Source organism: Hypanus sabinus, chromosome 10 (genome assembly GCF_030144855.1).
Source record: "Hypanus sabinus isolate sHypSab1 chromosome 10, sHypSab1.hap1, whole genome shotgun sequence".
NCBI lineage: Eukaryota > Metazoa > Chordata > Chondrichthyes > Myliobatiformes > Dasyatidae > Hypanus > Hypanus sabinus.
The window spans coordinates 159,613,859-159,638,319 of record NC_082715.1 but is presented as its reverse complement, the minus strand read 5'-3'; the positions used below and the strand labels follow the sequence as shown (position 1 = coordinate 159,638,319).

Sequence of the window (24,461 nt, the reverse complement as noted above, 5' to 3'; positions counted from 1 at the left end):
ATACCATAAGAGATGGGAGCCATTCGAGTCTGCTCCATCATTCCATCTCAACCCATTTGACCTTAATTGCATGGTATTACTGGAGTACTGATAGAATTCCATAGCCATTCCCAGTAAGTGCGGACCTGAGACAACTTGACCAATGTTTCAGATCTTTAACTCTGCTAGATGCCTCATGTTGTTCAGTTAGTACAGATGGGAGTGTGCTGAATAGTGTAGATGCAACCTATCGCTCTTCCTTGTCCATATAGTAATGGAAATGTTTATAATTCTCCTATATTCATGCAGTAAGATTAAGCCAGACTGAAAGCTCTTTACTTGCAGTATTTCCACAAGTGTGAGGGGACATCCTAGAAAGCTCAACAATATGTGGAGACTGTGGGAACAAGAAGGGCACAGACAGTTCAGTTTGTATATATGGTCGGTAAAAGATAGGGGACCAGACGTGTAGACAAATTGCAAAGATATGTAATGTAGCAAGATTACAGTAGTAGGAAATTTCAGCTTTCCAAGTATTCACTTAGATTGTTTTAGTGTGAAATACACAAATAAAGATGGTATGTTTAAATTATTTTCAGGAGAACTTTTTTTGAGTCAGTGCTAGATGCCCTCTTAGAGAAGAGGCAGTACTGTCTTAGGGGCTGGAACTGCAAGTGGTTGAAATGTCCATGGGAGAACATTTTAGAGATAGTAACAATACTCTAGGCTTTAAGGCAGTTATTGAAAAGGATAAGAATCATTCTGCAGGTAATTGTAATGTCAGAATAGGAACAGGTTATGTGCAGGGAGATTGACATCCAACAAGTGGGAGTTATTCAGAAGTGCGGTGGTGAGTGTTCAAGAGCAACACACTGCCATGAGGTGAAAGCTAAATTGGGCAATTCAAAGGAATCCTTCGTGTGTAAGGGACATTGGTGAGGCACTTACAGTAATGTGTACAATTATGGGAGAAATATCATTAAACTGGTTTCAAAGATGCTGCTTAGACTCCGGGGTCTGAGTCACAGGGAAAGGATTTACAGGTTGCAACTTCCAAGCCAGAAGTTGAGAGGTGACTCAAAGTTCTGCAAAGTTATGAGAGACATAGGCGAAATGAATACTAAGAAAATATTCCCTGTAGCAGAGATCTCTAAAATTAGAGGGCATTGGTTTGAAGTATGGGTAAGAGGTTTAAGGGGGGACCAGAGAGAGAATTTTTCTTTACCAGTGGGGTGGTTGGAACCTGGAATGCATTACCTGAACGGATGGTGGAGGCAGGTTCTCTCAATATTTAACAAGAATGTGGATGAACACTCAAATTGCCAAGGCATGGGCCAAGTGCTTGCAAAGAGGCTTAGTTTAGACTGGCATTTGACAGTCAGCATATAGATGGTGGGCTGAAGGAGTCCAGAAAATGGTTCTCAACCCAAAACATAGATTGTCCATTTCCTGTGATAGATGATCCACTCAGTTCCTCAAGCAGTTTATGTGGCTCTAGATTCCAGAATCTGCAATCTCTTGTGTCTCCTGTTTCTGTGTTGTGTGTCTCAGTGACCAGTTCAGAGGCTGGTCACCAATAACCACTTCCCAATGCCCAGCTCGTACTCCACCAAGACCCCTCAACTCCTGACCTCTTTGACCAAATACCAGACTGAAGAGCTGAAGTTTAGAAGGGAGGTGAGAGTGACTGCCCTGACACCAAGGTATGACTGAATGCAGTATCAACCAGCCCTGGGAAAACAGAAGCCAGTCCCTCAGACAGAAAGATGGTTGTGGTTATTGCAAGTCACTAACCCCAGCCCCAGGAAATCATTTCATGAGTTTCACAGTGCAGTTTCCTAGGCCCAACTGACTTCAGCTTTTTAGTGATCTTCCTTCCATCATAAGGTCTGTGTGAACTTGTTGCTCCTGAATTTCAGGCTGGCAATGACTGCCATTGCCAGATGTCTATCTCCCTGCATGTGGTTGTACCTGTCCTGTCTTATGATATCACTACAGTCAAACCCAGTAAGATAAAAGCCAATATTCCATTACCTACATAGGACCCTGGTCAGACCCCACTTGGAGTACTGTGCTCAGTTCTGGTCGCCTCACTACAGGAAGGATGTGGAAGCTATAGAAAGGTGCAGAGGAGATTTACAAGGATGTTGCCTGGATTGGGGAGCATGCCTTATGAGAATAGGTTGAGAGAACTCGGCCTTTTCTCCTTGGAGCGACGGAGAATAAGAGGTGACCTGACAGAGGTGTATAAGATGATGAGAGGCATTGATCGTGTGGATAGTCAGAGGCTTTTTCCCAGGGCTGAAATGGCTGCCACAAGAGGACACAGGTTTAAGGTGCTGGGGAGTAGGTACAGAGGAGATGTCAGGAGTAAGTTTTTTTACTCAGAGAGTGGTGAGTGCGTGGAATGGGCTGAAGGCAACGGTGGTGCAGATGGATACAATAGGGTCTTTTAAGAGGCTTTTAGATAGGTACATGGAGCTTAGTAAAATAGAGGGCTATAGGTAAGCCTAGTAATTTCTAAGGTAGGGACGTGTTCAACACAACTTTGTGAGCCGAAGGGCCTGTATTGTGCTGTAGGTTTTCTATGTTTTCTCTGTTACCGATTGCTCGCTGCCACTTATGTGCGGGAGGGGGGACTTCAGGGTTCTCACGTTTAACTGTCGTTCATTCTTTGAGGCACTTCTCTGTTTTCGTGGATGTTTGCGAAGAAAAAGCATTTCATGGTGTATATTGTATAAATTTCTCTGACATTAAATTGGACCTTTGAACCTGCTCTGCTTTATGCTAAATTTCTGTTTCATTTACAAGAACCCCTCAATGTCCTTGTGCTACAGTTTCCTACAGTCTTTCTTCATTTAAATAATTGGGTTCATCATACTTTCTTCCAAGTTGAAATAATTGTACATTTTCACACATAAAATTCCATCTGCCAACTCAGTCCCTGCTCACTTATTCTATGAATACATTTGTAAACTCGTATCCTCATCATGGCTTCCCTTTCCTTTGATTTCATCTCATTCACATACTTGCCTCTAGTATGTTCACTACCTTCTTCTAAGTCATTAAATATATTGTAAACAACCATGTAAGACCTGCATGTAAATGCGCATAAAAGCGACAGGGTGTATTGAGAGAGGAGTTAATGGGATTCTGGGCTTCATACAATACAAAATCAGTGAGGTCAAATTGTAGACAAGGAAGTGCAAATTCTGCAACAAGCACACTCAGCTGGTCAGTCAGCATCTATTGAGGCAGCATCTTGGGTCAAAACTGCATCAAGAATCTGAAACATCATCTTACAGCTTTAGCCTCTATAGATCCCAATTGACCCACTATTCTCATGTGATCTGAGGTAATGCTGAGCCTTTCTGTATAAAGCCTTTGCTAAGGCTACAACTGGATCACTGTGTCCAATTTTGCTTATCACTCTCGGTGTAAGGGTTCCAGACAAGGTGGCAGAGGGGTTTATTCAATGGGACCAGACATGAGGATTGCATCTACAGGGTTAGACTGGAGAATAGGGGTTTGGGAGAACGGGCAAAAAAGTGGCAGATGGAATAGAGTTGGGAAATATATGATAATGCATTTTGGTAAAAGGAACACTAGTGCAGACTATTACCTAAATGGGGAGAAAATACAAACATCAGAGATGCAAAGGGACTTGGGAGTCCTTGTGTAAGACTCCCAAAAGGTTAAATCACAGGTTGAGTTTGTGGTAAAGAAGGCAAATGCAATGTTAGCACTCATTTCAAGGGGAATAGAATATAAAAGCGAGGAGATATTGCAGAGGCTTTATAAGACACTAGTCAGGCTGCACTTGGGGTATTGTCAACAGTGTTGGGCCCCATATCTCAGAAAGGATGTGTTGTCTTTGGAGAGAGTCCAGAGGAAGTTCACAATGGTGATTCAAGGAATGGAGGAGTTAACCTTTTGGCAGCTTTGGGCCTGTACTCTCTGGAATTTAGAAGTATGCAGGGGGATGTCATTGAAGCCTACTAAATGTTGAAAGGACTAGATAAGATGGATGTGGAGAGGATGTTTCCGATGGTGGGGCTGTCCAGAACTAGAGGGCGCAGCCTCAAAATTGAGGAGTGAGCTTTTAGAACAGGGGTAAGAAGGAATTTCTTTTAGCCGGCGAGTAATGAATCTGTGGAATGCACTGCCAAGTCCATGGGTATCTTTAAAGCAAAAGTTATTTGTTTCCTGATTAGTTCAGGTATCACAGGTTATGGTGAGAAGGCAGGTGTATGGGGTTAAGTGGGTTCTGGGAAGAGACCCTGATGATCTTCTCAGCTGGCCATCTACAATATGAACCATCTACAACCATCCTTTGCCTTCTGTGGGCAAGCCAATTCTGGATCCACAAAGCAACGTCTCCTAGGATCCCATGCCTCCTTACTTTGTGAATGAGCCTCGCAGAGGGAACCTCTCAAATGCCTTACTGAAATCCATATATGTACATCCATTGCTCAACCTTCATCAGTGTGTTTTGTTACATCCTTAAAGAATTCAATCGGCACGACCTGTCCTTGATAAAGCCATGCTGATTATCCCTAATCTGACTATGTCTTTCCAAATGCTTATAAATCCTGCCTCAGGATCTTCTCCAACAATTCACCCACCACTGAAGTAAGAAAGTGAATGAGAGATTTGTGAAGAAAATCATTATTAGGTGGAAACAAAATCAGACAAGATTTTCAAAAGGGTAGTCTCTTGTGGGGGAAAATTGTTTGTAGGGCTGTGGGGAACAAACAGCCCTACAATTGATTGACATGATGGTCTCCAGGGCCTTTTGTGTGACAACAACACTGTTCTGGGTCAAACCGTATTAACAAAATTCCCCCTGTAGTGTTGCACCCAAAAGTTTAGAATTCTTTTTGACAGCAGACTTTTAATTTTCTGTATCTTTGATTCACAGCGAAGGAATTTTTCCCTGGCCTTCCAGGCAGCTGAAAGTGTTGGCATCAAGTCTACTCTGGTGAGTTTTTAAATAAACATTTGGATTATATGTTCAGTTGTTCAACACAATATCCAAGCACTTCCTGCCTTAATACTTTATTATTCTCCTTTTAATGAGCTGTTATGCTCCCAGGAGTGCTAAAAGCAATTTGTTACACCCTTTTTTTTACATGTACAGATTGTCAGCTTCGGGCTAAACATTATGCAAAGGTGTGGGCATCCTTTGTGTGCTGGGCATAGGCATTTAGTTTCCAGATTATTGTGAATTTGCTGATTTTCATTCAGTGCTTATTCTACTAAACACTTTCATGTGTATGCAGTATAATACAGGGAAATAAACTATAGACAGTTCAAGAGCTGTTTAAGACATCAGAGCTCTGTGTCGATGCCCCGGTAATTCTGTGCTCTAAGACTTGAGATCCAGTGAGCAAGCCATACTTCGTATGAGACTTCAGACTCTCGGGTATAGCCGGTACACCGTGTATGGTCTGAGTCTCTCAAGTATGGTGGGTGTCCTGTACCGTCTGTGAGTATTGAGCTACAGTCAGCTGACCATCACCAGAGTATGACCGTCCAGTGAGCACACTATGAAGCATTCTGAGTCTTTAACTTTAGTGAATGCACTGAAGCAGGGTGGTCTGAGATGATTTTGAGAGTTCAGATACCATTGTCGCACCAGAATCAGGTTTATTATCACTGTCTTATATGACATAAAATCTCTTGTTTTGCAGCAGCAATATATTACAGGGACAAAATTACTATAAATTATAAATGAAATGCAAAAATAAAAGAATAATGAAATAGTGTTTGTGTGTACATGAAGCATTCAGAAATCTGATGGCAGAGGGAAGGAGCTGTTCCTGAATTATTGAGTATGGATGTCCAGGCTCCTTTGCGGTGGTAATGATGGTAAGAGGGCATGTCAGATGGTTAGGGCCTGTAATGATAGATGACATCTTTTTGAGGTACCGCTTCTTGAATAGATCAGAGCATTAGTCCTACCAGGCTCAACCTTTTGATTCCTGACTTTGTGTGTAGGCTTAACAATATCTTTATCCACAACCACTCCACTAACTGTTTCATGCTCTGGCTCCCATCCCCCTGCAATTTAAAGCCCTGCCCTTTCCCCCCACCCCCCCATGCAGCACTAGCAAACCTTTCCACTAGGAACACACACAAAATGCTGAGTGCCCGCAGCACCTTGCATGTGTTGCTTGGATTTCCAGCATCTGCAGATTTTCTCTTGTTTGTGATTGGCTTTCCACTAGGGTATTAGCCCCCCCCCCCTCCAGTTCAGGTGCAAACTGTCCCTTCTGTATAAGTCTCACCTTCCCTGGAAGAAAGCTGAATGATCCAAAAATCTGAAATGCTCCCTCCTGCACCATCTCCTTAGCCATGTTAAACTGTATGGTCTTTCTATTTCTGTCCTTTAACTTAGCACCTAAACTCACTTTGCAGGACCTGGTCACCCCTCCTCCCCATGTTATTAGTACCAATGTGGACCACAGATAAGTGGGAGGGTGAGCAGCCAGGTTAAGAGTTAAGTGCTGCTGTAAGACTAAAACTGACTACAGAACCTTCATTGGAAATATTAGTAAAAATGTGTATTAATCTTGTACAGGCAACCCCCTGCATTAAGCAGAGGTTGCATTCCTAGAAAATGGCTTTTCATAATGCGAAGCTACATGCATCAAGAAACACGTATTTTAAAAAACGCATGTTCTAATTCAAAGCCATAAAGCAAAAGTCACCTGTAGAACTTTTATTGGTTTTGGTCTGTCTTGTTTTTCTTCATATCATGCCTTCAGTTTTTCATGGATCTGTAAAACAATACAAATCCCCATTCTGGAGAGGGTTTGCAACAGATTTTTGGGGTAAATGGAAATTGTATATCCTTGGCCAAATTATCAGACCTAATAATATGATTCTGTTATGTCTCCCATTCCAGGATATCAATGAGATGGTGAGCACAGAACGGCCAGACTGGCAGAGTCTGATGCAATACGTGACAGCTATATACAAGTACTTTGAAACTTGAATCTTGCATCGGTGACCAGTAAAGCCAGTGTTTGCAGAGCAACAGTTGGCTTTGGGCAGGAATGTTGATACAGCTCTTCATATAACAGCCTTACAACATTCATTCCAGTAACTTCACACAGGATCACTTTGAAAAGAACGAACATTCCCCAGGTTCTATAACTTGTCCAGTGAAGAGGTGTGCAGCTGAGAGACGACACTGTTGTTCTAGATTTATCTGTTGGTGTATGCTTGCAGTGGTGAACTGATGGACGGTACAGCTTCCAAAGGCTGAGAAATAAATGATCCATTCCAGCTAACATTAAAGACTTGCTGCACTGATCTGAGAAGAAAGATGAAGTTATGTCCAAAAGTCAGGCAGCATTTTCAAGTGTCAGTCCACACAGTAATATCCATGGCTGTCCCTTCACCAATGCCTAATTCCATTGTTAGGCCATGAGCTCACAGTACAATTTCAAACTTCGGCTTGAGATTGCCAATATAAGTCACCTGGACTGTGGTTTTCAGGATGAATAGCTCAAGTTTAGCATTAGTACTTGGTCTTAAGGCGTTACTCTGAACAGTCTGTTTACTCTGTCAAATCCTAAAATCGTGCTCCGTGGTTCCCCGAAGGATCATCTGCTACAAGCGTTGAATAATTCTTCCAGACCAATGAGAAGAAGTCTCCTGTGTCAAAAGGCTAGTCTTCAATCTGTCCTTATTTAGAATATTAACTAGTTATAAGGAGCTTAGTAATTTTTTTTATATCTGATTATCATGTTTTTAATTTTCTTCAGAGAAACTGGCTGTTCATAACATGAATAGCTTTCATCCCTTGCAAATCTGTCAAGGTGCTTGCAAATATACTGCTGCTTTTGGGTCAACTCTGATGCACCTCTAACAACATATGATTAGTTTACACTGCACATGTCGCCCACAGTGGATTGTTTGATGATAAAGGAACTTCACTCTGCACTTAATATATGCTGGGAATGCATTGATGGGGAACTGTAGAGGAAGATTTTACAGTGGCCTACTAAGGTATTCCCAGCAAAGGTACACCATTTATTAAATGCAGAGTAAAGGTCTGTGCTCAGAGTGTTTTATCTGACACTAGTTGAATAGCTAACTCCATAAACTTCACCAAGTTCTAAATCAGGCAGGAATTTGTCTAGGAATTCTGAAGTAATGCAATGTTCTCATCATTACTTCAGAGATTTAAAGGCAGGTTTAGGTTTCTCAGTCTTCATTCCAATTAAGATCTTTATCTGTTGTATCTTTTAATGATTTTATAATTCTTTGAATATTATACTATTGTGTAACTAAGGGAGAGTATTCTTGTGGACCCACCAAGTTATCCTGTGTAACCAATGGAACGTGTGATGATTTGCTACCTGACTGCCTGTGTAACCAATGGAACGTGTGATGATTTGCTACCTGACTGCCTGTGTAACCAATGGAACGTGTGATGATTTGCTACCTGACTGCCTGTGTAACCAATGGAATGTGTGATGATTTGCTACCTGACTGCCTGTGTATCCTAATGGACATCCATCAAACTGTCCCAAATGATTATTCTAATGGACATCAATTATTATTCTAATGGATCATCAATCCTAATGGACATCCATCAAACTGTCCCAAATGATTATTGTAATGTCTTGATGGTCCTCCCCTATAATGCCCATTCCAGGCAGCAGAACATCCCAAAAGATCTCTACCAGACTGCCCTGTCCAACTGGTGAAAATTCCTTACAGACCTTGACCGTTCAGCCTGCCCAACAGATGACTTTGACCAGACTGACCTGCCCATCTGATGAAATTTCCTTACAGACCTTGACCAGACTGTCTGTCCAACTGGTGAAAATTCCTTCAGGCCTTGACCAGACTGTCTGTCCAACTGATGAAAATTCCTTCAGGCCTTGACCAGTCTGTCTGTCCAACTGGTGAAAATTCCTTCAGGCCTTGACCAGTCTGCCCTGCCCATCTGATGGAGGATCCCGATGGAACTTGACCAGACGCCTGCATGATGAAATGTCTAGGTAGACCCTGTGTAACTTGTGAAATGCTCTTTTGGTCTTCAACAAGACTGCCCTGTGAGTTGATGGATTGTACTGGCTGATGTTTTCCAAATCACCATTTATATCTTGGAACATCTGCTAAGGTGCCTGAGGTGGACTTCCAATACATTGCTGCAGTTATTGCTGGAGATTCCTGGGGGGTACCACTGAGCTGTCTAAGGTAACTGTTGTACTGCTGTCTGTAGTCAATGGATGTCCCAAATCTTCATTTACATTCCATATTGTTAAAGTTGCTTCATAACGTTACTTTTTGATGCCTATTGACTTACATTTCTTTAACACTCACTGTGATTGAAAGATCATTTTAAATGTCTAAGCAGGAAGATGATTACTAAGCTAGGTATTGGTCAATCCAGTTAACATTAATCTCATTCTTGTTACTACACTCTTTGCTGTCTAGTCTCCACAATAACAGAGATTGCCTCTCAAATTAACCCCATAAGTCATTTCTATTGAAAAGGGTTTGATACTTGATGCCTTCTATTCTAAACTGCACCTCTTGGTCCCACTAATTGATGCTAAAGCTCACATTGTTGTGTATTTTCTGACACAGTGGACAATGATCTGTCTGACAAGCACATTTCCCTTTTTTGGGCAATAAATAGGCTTATCCCTTTGCCAGGCCTCAGCTATATAAAGTATTCTTTCCATGAATACAGGTAAGCTGTAGTGATCCATGTCACATCAAGTGACACAAACACCATGATGTGAAGATTGAACTCCCAGGGGTGTCCATTCCGTGTTAGGCAATGGCTGTTCTGGATACATGTCAGTGACAATAAACGGGAACTGCAGGAAGCACTCAGCAGATCAAGTAGCTTCAGGATTAGTATTTCAGATCAGGGGACAATACTGCCTCACCTTGCTGAGTTTCCAGCGTTTTCAGATCTCCAGTATCTGCAGATTTTTTTTCATTTTCCAAAAACTGATAGGTACCGGTCTTATTTCACTGAATGTTTAATTCTGTAGCTCTGCTCAGTATTCAAAGCTTTGGGCATTATTTATATTATTGACATATTAGTAGTAGTGAGTGCCAGGCACACCATGTTTAGTATAAAAGCCATGTATTTTGATTGCATATATTAGTTAAGTATTTCTGTAACCCTATGCTATCACAGTTACGTGCAGAAAGTGGTCCAATCCAGGCGTTCAGTGTAGGGTGCTTTCTGGGCAAGTTTGCTAAACAACCGTGATTAATCTTGGGAAGTGTAACATTATCCACATTAAAGGTTCACTTTTCTTTGCGTTAAGTGTTGTTCTGCTTGTATTTTCTATTTTGCTTTGAAGGTCTGATGAAGCAAGAAGCTCCATCCTATTGGATATTAGCCCTTTAATTGCTGAATTTCATTCGACAGTCTGTTTCTGCAACTTTTTCACCAAATCAGCAAATGATTCTTCTACCTTTCATGGAGAGCAGCCAGTTAACTAACCTACATGTCTTCGGGAAAGAGAAGCATTTGAAGTAAACCACACAGGTTTCAATCCTGGATCCTTGGAACTGTGAGCCAGCAGTAGTAACTACTGCACCACCTCTTTCCTCTGGCCCCCAGCTTCCTCTTTCCCACTCCTCCCTCTTTGCTCCTTTTCGTCCCCATTTCCTCATCTATTTTCTCCTGCCCTGCCATCTAACCTCCCCTCCTATGCTCTTCCTAATTCTGCACACTCCTCCCTTGCTCTTCAATCCCAGCTCCTCTTTCCTCTTTGTCATTCACTCCTTCTTGACCCTTCTCTCCCATCTTCTCCTTGCTCTCCCCTTTCTTCTGCTTTCCCATCTCTTCTTCGTTACCCTGTCGTAATCACGTCTTCCACTGAATTTTCTCCTCATCCCCTTCCCGCTGTTCCTTACGATATCTTCCTCCTCCCACGCTCTCACTGCTACTCTTGACCCCTTCCTGGCCTCTTTGAGGGTTGAAATGAGACTTCTGAGTAGCTGCAGCACTCCTGTTGTTTCGGAGGAGGATGCCTCACCAGTGGTAGGGTACATACAGGCCTCGTACTCAGCGTTACCTATCAGTGATCACTGTTTGCAGAGTCTGGAAATTCCTTGACTTGATCACTCTTCACAGATGCTGTCTGTCCTGCTAAATATAGAGAATACAGTAATGTGCAAAAATCACATACAGAGCTTAGGTGCCTAATACATTTGCTGCCACACAAAAAAATTAACGACATGAGTGATGAAAAACCTGATACTGGTCTCTACTGTGGACTGAGCGGGAAGGGGGGAGGGAGAGGGGAATCATAGTTGGGAAAGGGGAGGGAAGCATCAGAGAGACATTCTGTTAAAATAAATAAACCAATTGTTAGGAATCATAATAAGACAAAAGACCTGAATTAGGCCATTTGGCCCATTGAGTCTGCTCCACCATTCAATTATGGCTGATCCTTTTTTACCCTCCTCAGCTCCGCTCACCAGCATTCTCCCCATAACCTTTATTGTGTGCCGAACAAGAACCTATCAAGCTCTGCCTTAAATACAGCCAACGATCTGGCCACCACAGCTGCCTGTGGTAATAAATTCCACAAATTCACCACCTTCTGGCTAAATTAATGTCTCTGTATCTCTGCTTTAAATAGATGCCCATCTATACTGAAGCTGTGCCGTCTTGTCCTCAACACCACTACCATGGAAAACATCCTTTCCACATTGTCTAGGCCTTTCAACAATCAAAAGGTTTCAATGAAATCCCCCCCCCCCCATCCTTAGTTGCAATGAGTACAGACCCAGAGCTATCAAACGTTCCTCGTATGATAATCCTTTCATTCCCAGAATCGTCATTGTGAACCTCTGGGCCGTCTCCAATGCCAACACATCTTTTTTTAGATGAGGAGCACCAAAACTGTTCACAATATTCAAGTGCAGCCTCACCAGTGCCTTGTAAAGCCTCAGCATCACATCCCTGCTCTTGTATTCTAGACCTCTTGAAATGAATGTTAACATTGTATTTGCCCTCCTCACCACCAATTCTACCTGCAAGTTAACCTTCAGGGTGTTCTGCACAAGGACTCCCAAGTCCCTTTGCATCTCAAATTTTTGGATTTTCTCCCCATTTAGAAAATATTCTGCACATTTATTTTACTATCAAAGTGCATGACCATGCAATTTTCAACACTATTTCATTTGCCACTCTTTTGCCCATTCTCCTAATCTGTCTAAGCCCTCTGCAGCATATCTGTTTCCACAACACTGTCTGCCCCTCCACCAGTCTTTGTATCGTCTGCCATCTTGGCAACAAAGCCATCTATTCCAACATCTAAATCATTGATATGCAGCATAAAAAGAAGTAGTCCCAACACCGATCCTGCAGAAAACCACTAGTCTGTGGCAGCCATTCTTTTATTCCCACTCGCTGCCTCTTACCAATCAGCCAATGCTCTAACCATGCCAGTAACTTTCCTGTAAAGCCATGGGCTCTTAATTTGGTAAGCATCCTCATGTGTGGCACCTTGTCAAAGGCTTTCTGGAAGTCCAAATATACAACATCCACGGCAGCCCCTTTATCTATCCTACTTGTAATCTCCTTGGAGAATTCAGACAGGTTTTTCAGGCAAGATATTCCCTTAAAGAAACCATGCTGACTTTGTCCTATCTTGTCACCAAGTATTCCATAATCTCATCCTTAACACCATGCCAGAGTCCAATGATTTTTGAAAGATCATTACTAATGCCTCCACAATCTCTACCGCCACCTCTTTCAGTTCATTTGGTCCGGGTGACCTATGTACTCTTATGTTTTTCAGCTTTTTGAGCACCTTCTCCCTTGTACTCACTTCTCTTCCCTCACACCCTTCAGCATCTGGCACACTGCAAGTGTCTTGTACAGTGAAGACTGATGCAAACTACTCATTTAGTTCATCTTCCATTCCTTGTCCTCCATTATTGCTCCGACCTCATTCCCCATATCCAATCTTATCTCTTACTTTTTACATACTGAAAAAGCTTTTACTATCCATTTTGATAATGATTACTGGCTTGCTTTCACGTTTCATTTTTTTCATCCTAATGATTCTTTTAGTTGCTTTCTGTAAGTTTTTAAAACTTCCCAATCCCCTTTCTTCTCACCAATTTGTGCTTTGTTGTATGCCCTAAATTCACTCTCGTTTGCTTTTACATGAGCTTCGACTTCCCTTGTCGGCCATGGTTCTACTATTTTGTCATTTGAATACTTTTTTGTTTTTGGAATACATCTATCCTGCCTTCTTCGTTTTTCCCAGAAACTCACACCATTGCTGCTCTGCTATCATCCCTGCCAGCATCTCTTTCCAATTTACTTTGGCCAACTCCTCTCTCGTACCACTGTAATTTCCTTTACTCCACTGAAATACTGCTATGTCAGACTTTACTTTCTCCCTTTCAAATTGAACAATATATTAAGATCACTGCCTCCTAAGGGTTCTTTTACCTTAAGCTCCCTAATTGCCTCCAGTTCATTACATAACACCCAATCCAGTATAGCTGATTCCCTAGTAGCCTCAGTGACAAACTGCTCTAAAAAAGCCATCTCGTAGGCATTCAACAAACTCATTGAAATCCATTTCCAACCTGATTTTCCCAATCGACCTGCATGTTGAAATCTTCCATGACTAAGATAACATTGCCCTTTTGACATGCCTTTTCGAATTACCTTGCCTAGTGTCTCAGGGCTGGATGTCTACACCTCGCCGCCCCTGCACAGTGCTCCACCATTGCTGTTTCCAAAATCCTTTCATCATGTCAGATCGACAGCCTCATTCTCCGTTCCACATTGACATACAGTACAATGCAAAAGTCAGGGACCTCAGTAGCTTTCGCACGGTACTATATATTCAGAGATGAATTCACCTCTTGACTGTTAGGTCTGAGCAAACCTTCAGCAAAATATTCCCCTATGTTTGCTACTTTCTTGATCTTAAACCAACCTGTAAGACCTCATTTGAAAATCTAGGGTACCCTCGTTACAGAATCCTTGGTCAATACGGTAATCCCAGCCCCTATTTACAGCTTTGCCGCCACAGGGGATAATTCTGTATCCACGAATGCTGATAACAGCCCTCCTGTCAGATATGGTTACATGATTTCCATATGCTGAATAATGCCCACAGTTCATGTGTCTTAATTATTAACTTCTTGCATTGAACTAAACACAACTTAGCTGTGTGTTTCTCCCATATACTTTATAATGCCACCTCTGCTCTATCTAATGGGCTGGCTTGCTTTTCCTCCAGAGCAGCTTATGCGCTGAGTATCGCAATTTGAGTACCTGATTGGAAGAACAACAGTGCACATCTTAGAGATGGTTTACCTGCAGGTTAAAGACAGGAAAGTAATGGATACACCCAGACACAGGAAGGGAAGTGTTAGAAGATGGGGGAGGCAAATGTCTCTGATGATCCAGCTGGAGCCAGGGTCTGTTGGTGCTCCCAGTGCACAAGGGAAATGATAGGAAGCCAGATCTGAGGGGATCAGCTGGGACTTAAGCAGCAGCAAATGGAAATCTGGATTAGTGTGTTTCTTCCTTGCTGCCAGGATCTGATTAAGATATGGTGAAAATTACGAGAGGCATAGATAGGTTAGAGAGTAAGATACTTTTCCCCAAGGAAGTTGTCCAAGACCAGAAAGCGCAGGATTAGGAGAAGGGGTAAGAGGTTTGGAGCGGTTCTGAGGAAGAGGGTGATTGCAATCTAGACCACACCACTGGTAGAGGCAGATAGAAACAGAAAACCCTCAGCACAATACAGGTCCTTCGGCCCACAATGCTGTACCGAACATGTACTTTTGAAATTACCTAGGAAATTATCCAGGAGCCTCTTAAAAGACCCGATTGTATTCAACTCCACCACAGTCACCAGCAGCCCATTCCAGGCACTCACATCACTCTCTGCATTAAAAACTTACCCCTGGCGTCCCCTCTGTACCTTCCAAGCACCTTAAAACTGTGCTGTCTCGAGTTCGCCCTGGGGGAAAACCTCCAACTGTCCACACGATCAATGTCTCTGATCAGGTCACCTCTCGCTCCAAGGAGAAAAGGCCAAGTTCACTCACCCTATTCTCGTAAGGCATGCTTCCCAATCCAGGCAACACCCCTGCGCCCTTTCTACGGCTTCCACGTCCTTCTTGTAGTGAGGTGAACAGAACTGAGCACAGTACTCAAGTGGGGTCTGACCAGGGTCAGTTACAGCTGTAACATTACTTCTCAGCTCTTGAACTTGATGTTTTCATAGTAATACTCTGGGATAGGGGAGCATGATATCCCCGCCCCAATGGGATACAGTTCCTGAACTCTGTGAGATATTACAATATAATGGCATAGTGAACAGCCAGTGGGATGTGAGACCCTGAACAGCTCTGTGTGATATGTTGTAGCAAACAGAGAATTTGTCACTGTAGTCCCTAAACAAGATATGGCATTGTGAATTTCCATTGGGATTTGACATAAGTAAACCCTGGAAGTTAGTGCTGTCCTCAATAAACGGCCCACAGTAGCAGGAAACAGTCACTGAGATATGGCATTGGGATTCCTCTAATGGATCGAGCTCAGTGAACAGATACAGCGGTTTCCAGTTAATTGGGACACATCAGGCCCAGTTAAGTGGCTGCCCCAATTAGCCAAACTTTCATGGAATTAGCTGGTGTCCTGTCACACTCACCTCAATGATAAGCAAATGCTTTGAGAGGCTGGTCAAGGATTGCATCTGCAGCTTGCTACCACCCACACTGAACTCCTACCGACACAACCGATCAACAGATGACGCAATAGTCACAGCTCTACACATTGTCCTTACACACCTGGAGAAGGATGGTTATATTAGAATGCTGATTTTGGTCTACAGCTCAGCATTCAACTCCATAATTCCCTCCGGGCTTGGCAAGAAGCTCAGAGACCTTGGACTTTCCCTGCCTTGTGCAGCTGGACCCTGGACAGATCGTCAGATCGCTGGCAGGTGATAAGAGTGAGCTCTCTCACCTGTGACTGTGTCACCACTCGCAGCTCCAATCTGCTAATTAAATTTGCTGACAACACTACACTAACTGGCCTTATCTCAAATAATAATGAGGCAGCCTACAGGGAGGAAGTCATCACCCCGATACCATGTTGTCAAGAAAACAACCTCTCCTTCAAATTTTGCAAAAACAATGGAGCTGGTTGTGGACTACAGAAGGAATGAAGGCAGGCTAGCCCCTATTAACATCAGTGGGTCTGGGTTTGAGAGGGTGAACAGCTTCAAGTTCCTCGGCGTACACATCATCGAGGAACGCACGTGGTCTGTACATACCAGCTATGTGGTGAGAAAAGCACAACAGCGCCTCTTTCACCTCAGGTTCCCAAATCCTAAGGATTTTCTACAGGGGCACAACTGAGAAAATCCTGACTGGCTGCTCACTGTCTGGTATGGGAACTGTACTTAAGCGCAGGACTCCGGAGAGAGTTGTGCAGACAGTCCAGCACATCTGTGGATGTGAACCTTCCACTATTCAGGATATTTACAGAGGCAGGTGTGTAAAAAGGGCCTGAAGGATCACTGGGGACCCAAGTCACCCCAACTGGCTCCAGGACAGCTTCTTCCACCAGGCCATCAGACTGATTAATTCATGCTGATACAATTATATTTCTATGCTATTCTGACTGTCCTGTTGTACATACTATTTTCCATTACAAATTACTATACACAATCCACATTTAGATGGAGAGGTACTGTGAAGAGTTTTATTCATGTATGTGGAGGATGTAAGTAATAAAGTCAATTCAATTCTAAACATTTATAAATAAAGACAAACTACGGTTTAACTGAGTAATAAATTATGTACTTACATGAAATACAGAACAAATTGGAACACTACCAACAGTACTATAAAACTGTATTAGTCCCTAAAAGTTATCAACAAAGGAATTCTTCCTGTGAACATTGCCATGGTCTTTTGATTGACTGTAAATGAACAAAATCAGTGCAGACACCGACTATAGATAGTGGCCAGACAATGCTGTTGACAGCTGCATCCTCCAAATCCTCATTTTCTTTGTAACATTCAAGTTGATTATCAATACCTTCAAAATGTTCGTAGTTCCTAAATTACTGAAGTAGTGAAATTGTTTCATTTTCACTCCTGCCCATTTCTGACATCTCCAAACCTGAATGCTTAAAACCACAGTGAGCAAACAGTTCTGAATTGTCTTATTGCTTATTTCTACACAACTATCAATGACAAATCACTACTTTTTGAACACAATAACCCACAACTGACACTATTTAGAAACTGTTCACTCTAAGCACAGTATAGTGTCTAACAGCCACAAAAGTGAATGTGACTGACTTTAGCAACTGTTTGGAGTCTCCTGTTCCAATTAAGTGACATAGCGTATTAAATAAATGAAGGGCTAGTTTCTTGATTAGTTTTTGTTTTTTAACAGTTGCCCTGAACAAGTGGCTGCCACAAATAATCGATAGCCCAATGAACCGGAATCCACTGACATAGCACCTGCAAAATTCATTATTTGATCCCATGGGTCTTTTTGACTAGTCTGACGTACAGGTTCTTACCAGAACCCATGCATGCTTTATCAAATGCGCTGCACTCATTAAATCTGCTCAATACCTTCTCCAAACGTTCCACCTCTGGAAAAACAGGAACTTCCATGTACAACTCCACGCTGGCTGACTCTGACCCCCGTGTCTTTCTGAATGAAGGTACCCACAGTCCCTTGGAATTTCAAATTTTAAAAACTGAAACAAGAGCCCCTGGATTTTGCTCCACAATCACTAAGGTCTCCCTTCACATCACTATTCCCATATCCCTGTACGCCCTTAATGTCCAGAAACCTATTGAACCCAACTCTCAGACACCTCCTCTTACTTACCCCTCAAACAGGATCCCACTAAGAAACACCAGTTGTCTCCTACACCAATGAATCTGGGAATCTCTCATCCACTGCCACCAACCTCATAATTCCCACACCCTGCACCTCCTGTTTCTACCTCCTACCCGAGATCCACAAACCTGCTTGTCCAGGTAGACCCATTGTTTCAGCCTGTTCCTGCCCCACTGAACTCATATCAGCATCCTGTACCTCAAATCTGTTTTATCCCCACCTAGTTCAGTCCCTTCTTACTACATACGTGACATCTCACACACTCCTGATCTTTTCAAGGATTTCAAGCTCCCTGGCCCCATCAACTTATTTTCACTACGGATGTCGAGTCCCTATACACCTCCATCCCCCACCAGGAAGGCCTCAACGCTCTCCTTTTCTCTCTGGACACCAGACCGAATCAGTTCCCCCCTCCTCTGCCTAGCGGAACTAGTCCTCACTCTCAGTAATTTCTCCTTTGGCTCTTCCCACTTCCTTCAAGCAAAAGGGGTAGCCACGGGCATACTCACATGGGTCCCAGCTGTGCCTGCCTGTTTGTTGGCTACGTGGAACAGTCCATGTTACAAGTTTACACTGGTGACCTTACCACACTTCTCTTACGCTACATCAACGACTGCATTGGTGCTGCTTCCAGCACCCGTGCTGAACTCGTCGATTTCATCCTCTTTGCCTCCAACTTCCACCCTGCCCTCAAATTCACCTGGTCCATTTCTGACACCTCCTTCCCTTACCCAATCTCACTGTCTCTATCTCCGAAGACAGCTTATCCATCAATGTCTATTGCAAACCACAGACTCTCACAGCCACCTGGCCTACACCTCATCCCACCCTACTACTTCTCAATCCCTCCATCTCCACCGCACCTGCTCTCAGGATGAGGCTTTTCATTCTAGAATATCCTCCTTTTTCAAAGAAAGGGCCCTCTCTTCCTCCACCATTAATGCTGCCCTCATACGCACCTCTTCCAGTTCACGCACATCTGCTCTCACCCCATCCTCCCGCCACCCTACCTCTTGTCCTCACGACCACCCCACCAGCATCTGCATCCAGCTCATCTTCCCCTCCCCACTTCCTGCTTTCCGCAGAGAACACTCCCTTATCCATTCATCTCTCCCCACTGATCTCCCTCCTGACACTTACCCTTGCAAGCAGAACAAGTGCTACACCTGCCCCTACACCTCCTCCCACACCACCATTCAAGGTCCTAAACAGTCCTTTCAGGTGAGGTGACACTTCACCTGTAAGTCTGTTGGGGTCGTATACTGTGTCCAGTTTGCCCGGTGCGGCTTCGTGTATATCGATGAGACCCGACAGTCTCGCCAAGCACCTACGCTTCGTCCACTAGAAAAAGCGGGATCTCTCAGAGGCCACCCATTTTAATTCCTCTTCCCATTCCCAATCCGATACACCCACCCATGGAGGAAACCACTGCCTCCTCCACTGTCATGATGAGGTTGGAGGAACAACGCCTTATATTCTGTTTGGGTAGCCCTCAATCTGATGGCATGAACTTTGATTTCTCCAACTTACAGTAATGCCCCCTAACACCCCTCCCTCTCCATTCCCCATCCTCTTTTTCCCTCTCTCACCTTATTTACTTGCCCACTCATCACCTCCCTCTGGTGCTCCTCCCCCTTATTCTTTCTTCCATGGCCTTCTGTCTATTTCACCAATCAACTTCTCAGCTCTTTACTTTATCCCTCCCCTTCCATGTTTTACCTATCACCTAGTGGTTCTCTCTCCCCCACCCCACCTTTTAAATCCACTTCTCAGCCTTTTCTCTCCAGTCCTGCCAAAAGATTTCAGCCCAAAATGTCAGCCGTGCTTTTTTTTCCCATAGATGCTGCCTGGCCTGCTGAGTTCCTCCAGTATTTTGTGCGTGTTGCTCAGATTTCCAATATCTGCAGATTTCCTCTTGTTCGTTTACCCGTTGAACCATGTTTAGGATGGACCCAGAGCCTCCACAGACCTGGCAGAGAAGTCCAAATCTTCACCGTCCTTTAAGTAACAAAGTTTCTCCTCCTCTCAGTTCTGATTCTCGAATTATGCCCCGAGGCTTAATCTCAGCAGAAAGGGCATGCACCCTTCCTGCACCTGGCCTGTCTAACAAACTTGGATATGACTCTCTTTCATACTCCTAGGCTCTAGAGAACACAGCCCCACTCCACTCACTCTCTTCTCATTTGGCATACTTGCCACCCCTGGAACTAGTCGGAAGAACCTTCACAGCTCTCTATCCAGGACTATATCTGCAGCATACTACCACCAACACTGGAGCCCTACAATTCACCCACTGACACAACCGATCAACAGATGATGCCGTAGCTACAGCTCCGAGCACTGTCCTCACTCATCTGGAGAAGAGGGATGCTTGCATTAGAATGCTATTCTTGGACTACAGTTCAGCATTCAACACCATAATTCTCCCCAGGCTCAACAGGAAACTCAGAGACCTTGGCCCGCACACTGCCTTGTGCAGCTGGACCCTGACTTAGAACCACAGAACACTACAGTACAGTACAGGCCCTTCAGCCCTCCATGTTGTGCCAACCCATATAATCCTTAAAAAAAAAGTACTAAACCCACGCTACCCCATAACCCTCCATTTTTCTTTCATCCGTGTGCCTGTCCAAGAGGCTCTTAAATACCCCTAATGTTTTAGCCTCCTGTTATGATACACCAACCTCCAGGCAGAATACTTTTCTTCCACAACTACCCTCTGCTTTCTTCCTTTAAGCCAATTTTTTATCCAAACAGTCAAGGTTCCACTTATCCCATGCCTCATGACTTTCTGGATGAGTCTCTCATGAGGGACCTTGTCAAATGCCTTGCTAAAGTCCATGTAGACCACATCCACTGCCCTACCCTCATCAATTTCTTTTGTTACCTCTTCAAAAAACTCAGTCAGACTCGTGAGGCACGATCTTCCCTTCACAAAGCCATGTTGACTATCCATGAGTAGACTGTATTTCTTCAAATGCTTGTAGATCCTATCCTTAAGAATCCTTTCCAGTAGTTTGCATACCACTGACGTAAGACTCACCGGTCTATAGTTCCCAGGTTTCTCCCTATTACCGTTTTTAAACAAGGGAACTACATTTGTCATTCTCCAGTCCTCCGGCACTTCCCCTGCAGTCAAAGAGGATTCAAATTTCATAGCTAATGCTCCTGCGATCTCTTCTCTCAATTCCCACAACAACCTGGGGTGTATCATATCCGGCCCTGGGGATTTATCAATCTTAATGTTTTTAAGAAGATCCAGCACTTTTTCTTCCTTAATCTCCACATTGTCCAGCACACAGGCCCGCTCGACTTCAACCTCATCCTGATCAAGATCCTGTTCACTTGTGAATACGGAAGCAAGGTATTCATTTAGGACTTCCGCAACCTCCTCCCCCTCCAGGCACACGTTGTGGAATTAGGAATGTCCTGTGGGGCCACTCGAAGTTAACCCTTGCCTGGGTGTGTGATGTGGTAACCCCTTGAAGAGAATATCCCTGTGACAGATCACTCCAGTGGGAATTCGTGTGTGGATTTGGAACGGCTCGACGGAGGATCTTCCACCACTGATATTTATTAATTACCATCGTGGAACCTGTGGAATTCAATGTAATTGCCATCTCTCCACATTTTACCTTGGATTACAAATATCTCTCTCCCATCATTTTTTCCGTGGATGAACTGAACTTCCATGCTTTACCATCTCAAGACTCTAAGCCTTGTTCCCCCGAGCTCAATAGTTTGGGAGTAATATTTACACACACACACACTGTTAACTTCTTATCTTGGTTAAGTTACTATATTATCAGTAGATGCTAATAAAGACAATGGTTTTAACATCAAAACCAGACTCCAAGTGTGAACTCTATTGCTGTTAGTTTGTTTCTAAATTGTTACAGTTCATAACAGTCGAAAAAACAGAAGAGTTGGTTGTGGATTACAGGAGGAACAGAGACAGGCTAGCCCCTATTGACATCAGTGGGACAGTAGTTTAGAGGGTGAATAGTTTCAAATTCCTCAGTACATACATCGCCAAGGATCTCATCTGGACTGAACGTACTGGCTGCGAGATGAAAAAAACACAACAGCACCTCTTTCGCCTCAGATAGCCGAAGAAGTTTGGCATGAATCCCCAAATCCTCAGGACTTTCTAAAGGACACCATCCATCGAGAGCATCCTGACTGGTTGTGTCACCGCCTGGTATGAGAACTTCACTGCCCTCAATCGCAGGGCATTGCAGAGAGTGGTGCAGACATCCGTGGATGTGAATTTGCCTCTGTACAGGACATTTTCAACAGAAGATGTGTAAAAAGGATCATCGGGAACTCCAGCCACACCCACCACAAACTGTTTCAGCTGCTTCTGTCTGGCCAACAGCAGCACAGCATTAAGGCCAGGACCACCGGGCTCCGGGACAGCTCCTTTCACCAGGCCACTGGATTTATCAATGCACACTGATCTGATTGTAGAATCTGACTCTACATACACATATACAATCTTAGCATTTGGACAATATCCTCCCACATTTCCCTTCCTTATTGCTTGTACATAGCAACGGAGACACAACATAAAGATTTTTACTCCCTCGTGTGAGATGGGTGTAAAAAATTAAATTAATTCTAATTCCATGACAAGTCCATTCTTTATTAGATAAGGAGGCTAACCTGTCTGTAATGCCGTGGGTGTGAACTCCTTAAGTCTCCAAACATTTGCAGTGAGACTCCTTAGACCTGCAAGTTTAATCACCAGATCTCCTTCCAGAGATCCTTGGGCTTGGGACACTGATACCTCTCTGATCTTCAGGGCTTCCAAAGGCTGTACCATTCACTCTGCACATCTTACCAAAGTGCATCACCACACCCTTTGACTACCCTCCTCACTATCAATCTTACAAGCTTCGCCATCACACCACTTATTTTCATACCTAATCGTTAATTTATATAACAAACAGCAAGGGATTCATCACCAATCCTGTGATACATCATTTCCAATCCAGGCTACCAATCACAACATCAGCTTTCCACCACCACCCTCTGCCTCCTATCACCAAGTTAATTTCAGATCTAATTTGCCAAACTTCTGAACCCTGTTGACTCAAATCTAGCAGACCGGTGTTTCATATAGAAACTTTCACAGTCCCTGTAGATTATATCAACCACACTACCCTCATCAATACACATTCCACTCTGTCTTCAAGTTTCTCATCAGTCTGCACTCGTACTGTCTTTATCCATGTGTTGGTTCTCTTACACTGGTCAAATCTTCTCCCAATCCTCAGACCTTCTGCTGTCCCTGATGAATCTACTAGTCTCTCTCTCTGGCTTTAATTTCCCTTGTCAGACGTGGACGAATGACATTTCTTTTTGTTTTTTTTGTGTTTTGAAGGAATATATTTATTTTGCAAGTGAAAGCAACAACTACAGATGCTGGAAATCTAAAACAGAAGCATTAACAGTGCTTCCAGCATTTCCTGTTTTATCTGTTTGAGTGTATGCGTTATCTTGTTCAATGCTCACTTCTGCCTGTCCAGTCAAGGCATCTAGCTAGTCTCTCTCCCCAACAGTTTCCTCTGCTTTGATTAATCAAACCTATTGTAATGTTCTATCATGTTCTTGTCCCAATTCCCAATGACTATCAACCAATCCTTCTTCTTTACTGAAAACAAGGTCCACAATAGTCTTTTCCCTATTGATCTCAGAAAGCGCCTTTACACATTGCGTGAATCTAGTATTATTCATCTGAGTACACAGCAGCAGCACATTGGTATTCTAGTAATTTCACAATCAGTATAGTTAAATTAATTGGCTTGTTTACTCAGTTTATCCTCTCTTCCTGTTTTAAGTAACCACGCAGATTCAGCCAGCTACTTCCCCAATACTGGTCTTGCAGCCAGGAAGTGTCCACTTTGTCAGTTTGCCCTTATACTGTGGGTCCTGATCTTCTGATCCATATGCTTTCTAAGGGCCTTACTGGATTCCATATTGACAATACCTACCTAATGAGGCCCTGCCCTTTCGAGTGAACATAAATCCTTTCCTCAGAATATTTTCCAATAATTTCCCTACCCGTGAGTTAACTCATTGGCCTTCAGTTACCTGACTTATCCATACTTCTCTTCCTAAACATAGAAGATACATTCACTGTCCTCCAGTCATCTGGCACCTCGCCTGTGGCTCACAAAGAAGGAAAGAATTTCCATCAGGGTCCCAGCAATCTCCCCCCTGGTCCCACCATGCCTGGATCTGGAGGTGTAGCCAAGGGCACCCCCATGGGCCCCAGCTATGCCTGGCTTTTTGCTGAATACATGTTCCAAGCCTTCCCTGGTAATGCTCCTCAACTCTTTCTAAGCTCTGTTGACAACTGCATTGGTGCTGCTTCGTACTCCCATTCTGAGCTCATCGACTTCATCAACTCTTCCTCCAACTTCCACCATGCCCTTAAAATCACTTGATTCACTTCTGACACTTCCTTCTCCTTTCTCGATCTCTCTGCCTCCATCTCTGGAGACCAATTGTCTGCTGGTTAAATCTACTGACTCCAATAACTAAATCTCTTCTCACACTGTCTCCTGTAAAA

General features: G+C 43.5%; 1 protein-coding gene across 8 annotated transcripts in view; it reads left to right on the top strand.

Annotated features, from left to right (window-relative positions):
- Positions 1-10,288, top strand: part of specc1la (sperm antigen with calponin homology and coiled-coil domains 1-like a) — a 283,895-nt gene extending 273,607 nt beyond the window's left edge. For all 8 annotated transcript variants that reach the window (XM_059983332.1, XM_059983331.1, XM_059983330.1 and 5 more), the window contains 2 exons: positions 4,901-4,960; positions 6,890-10,288. In XM_059983332.1, the coding sequence (XP_059839315.1) occupies positions 4,901-4,960; positions 6,890-6,979 (150 nt within the window). In that variant the 3' untranslated portion in view covers positions 6,980-10,288. The remainder of the gene's footprint in view (positions 1-4,900; positions 4,961-6,889) is intronic.
- The last annotated feature ends 14,173 nt before the right edge of the window (positions 10,289-24,461 follow it).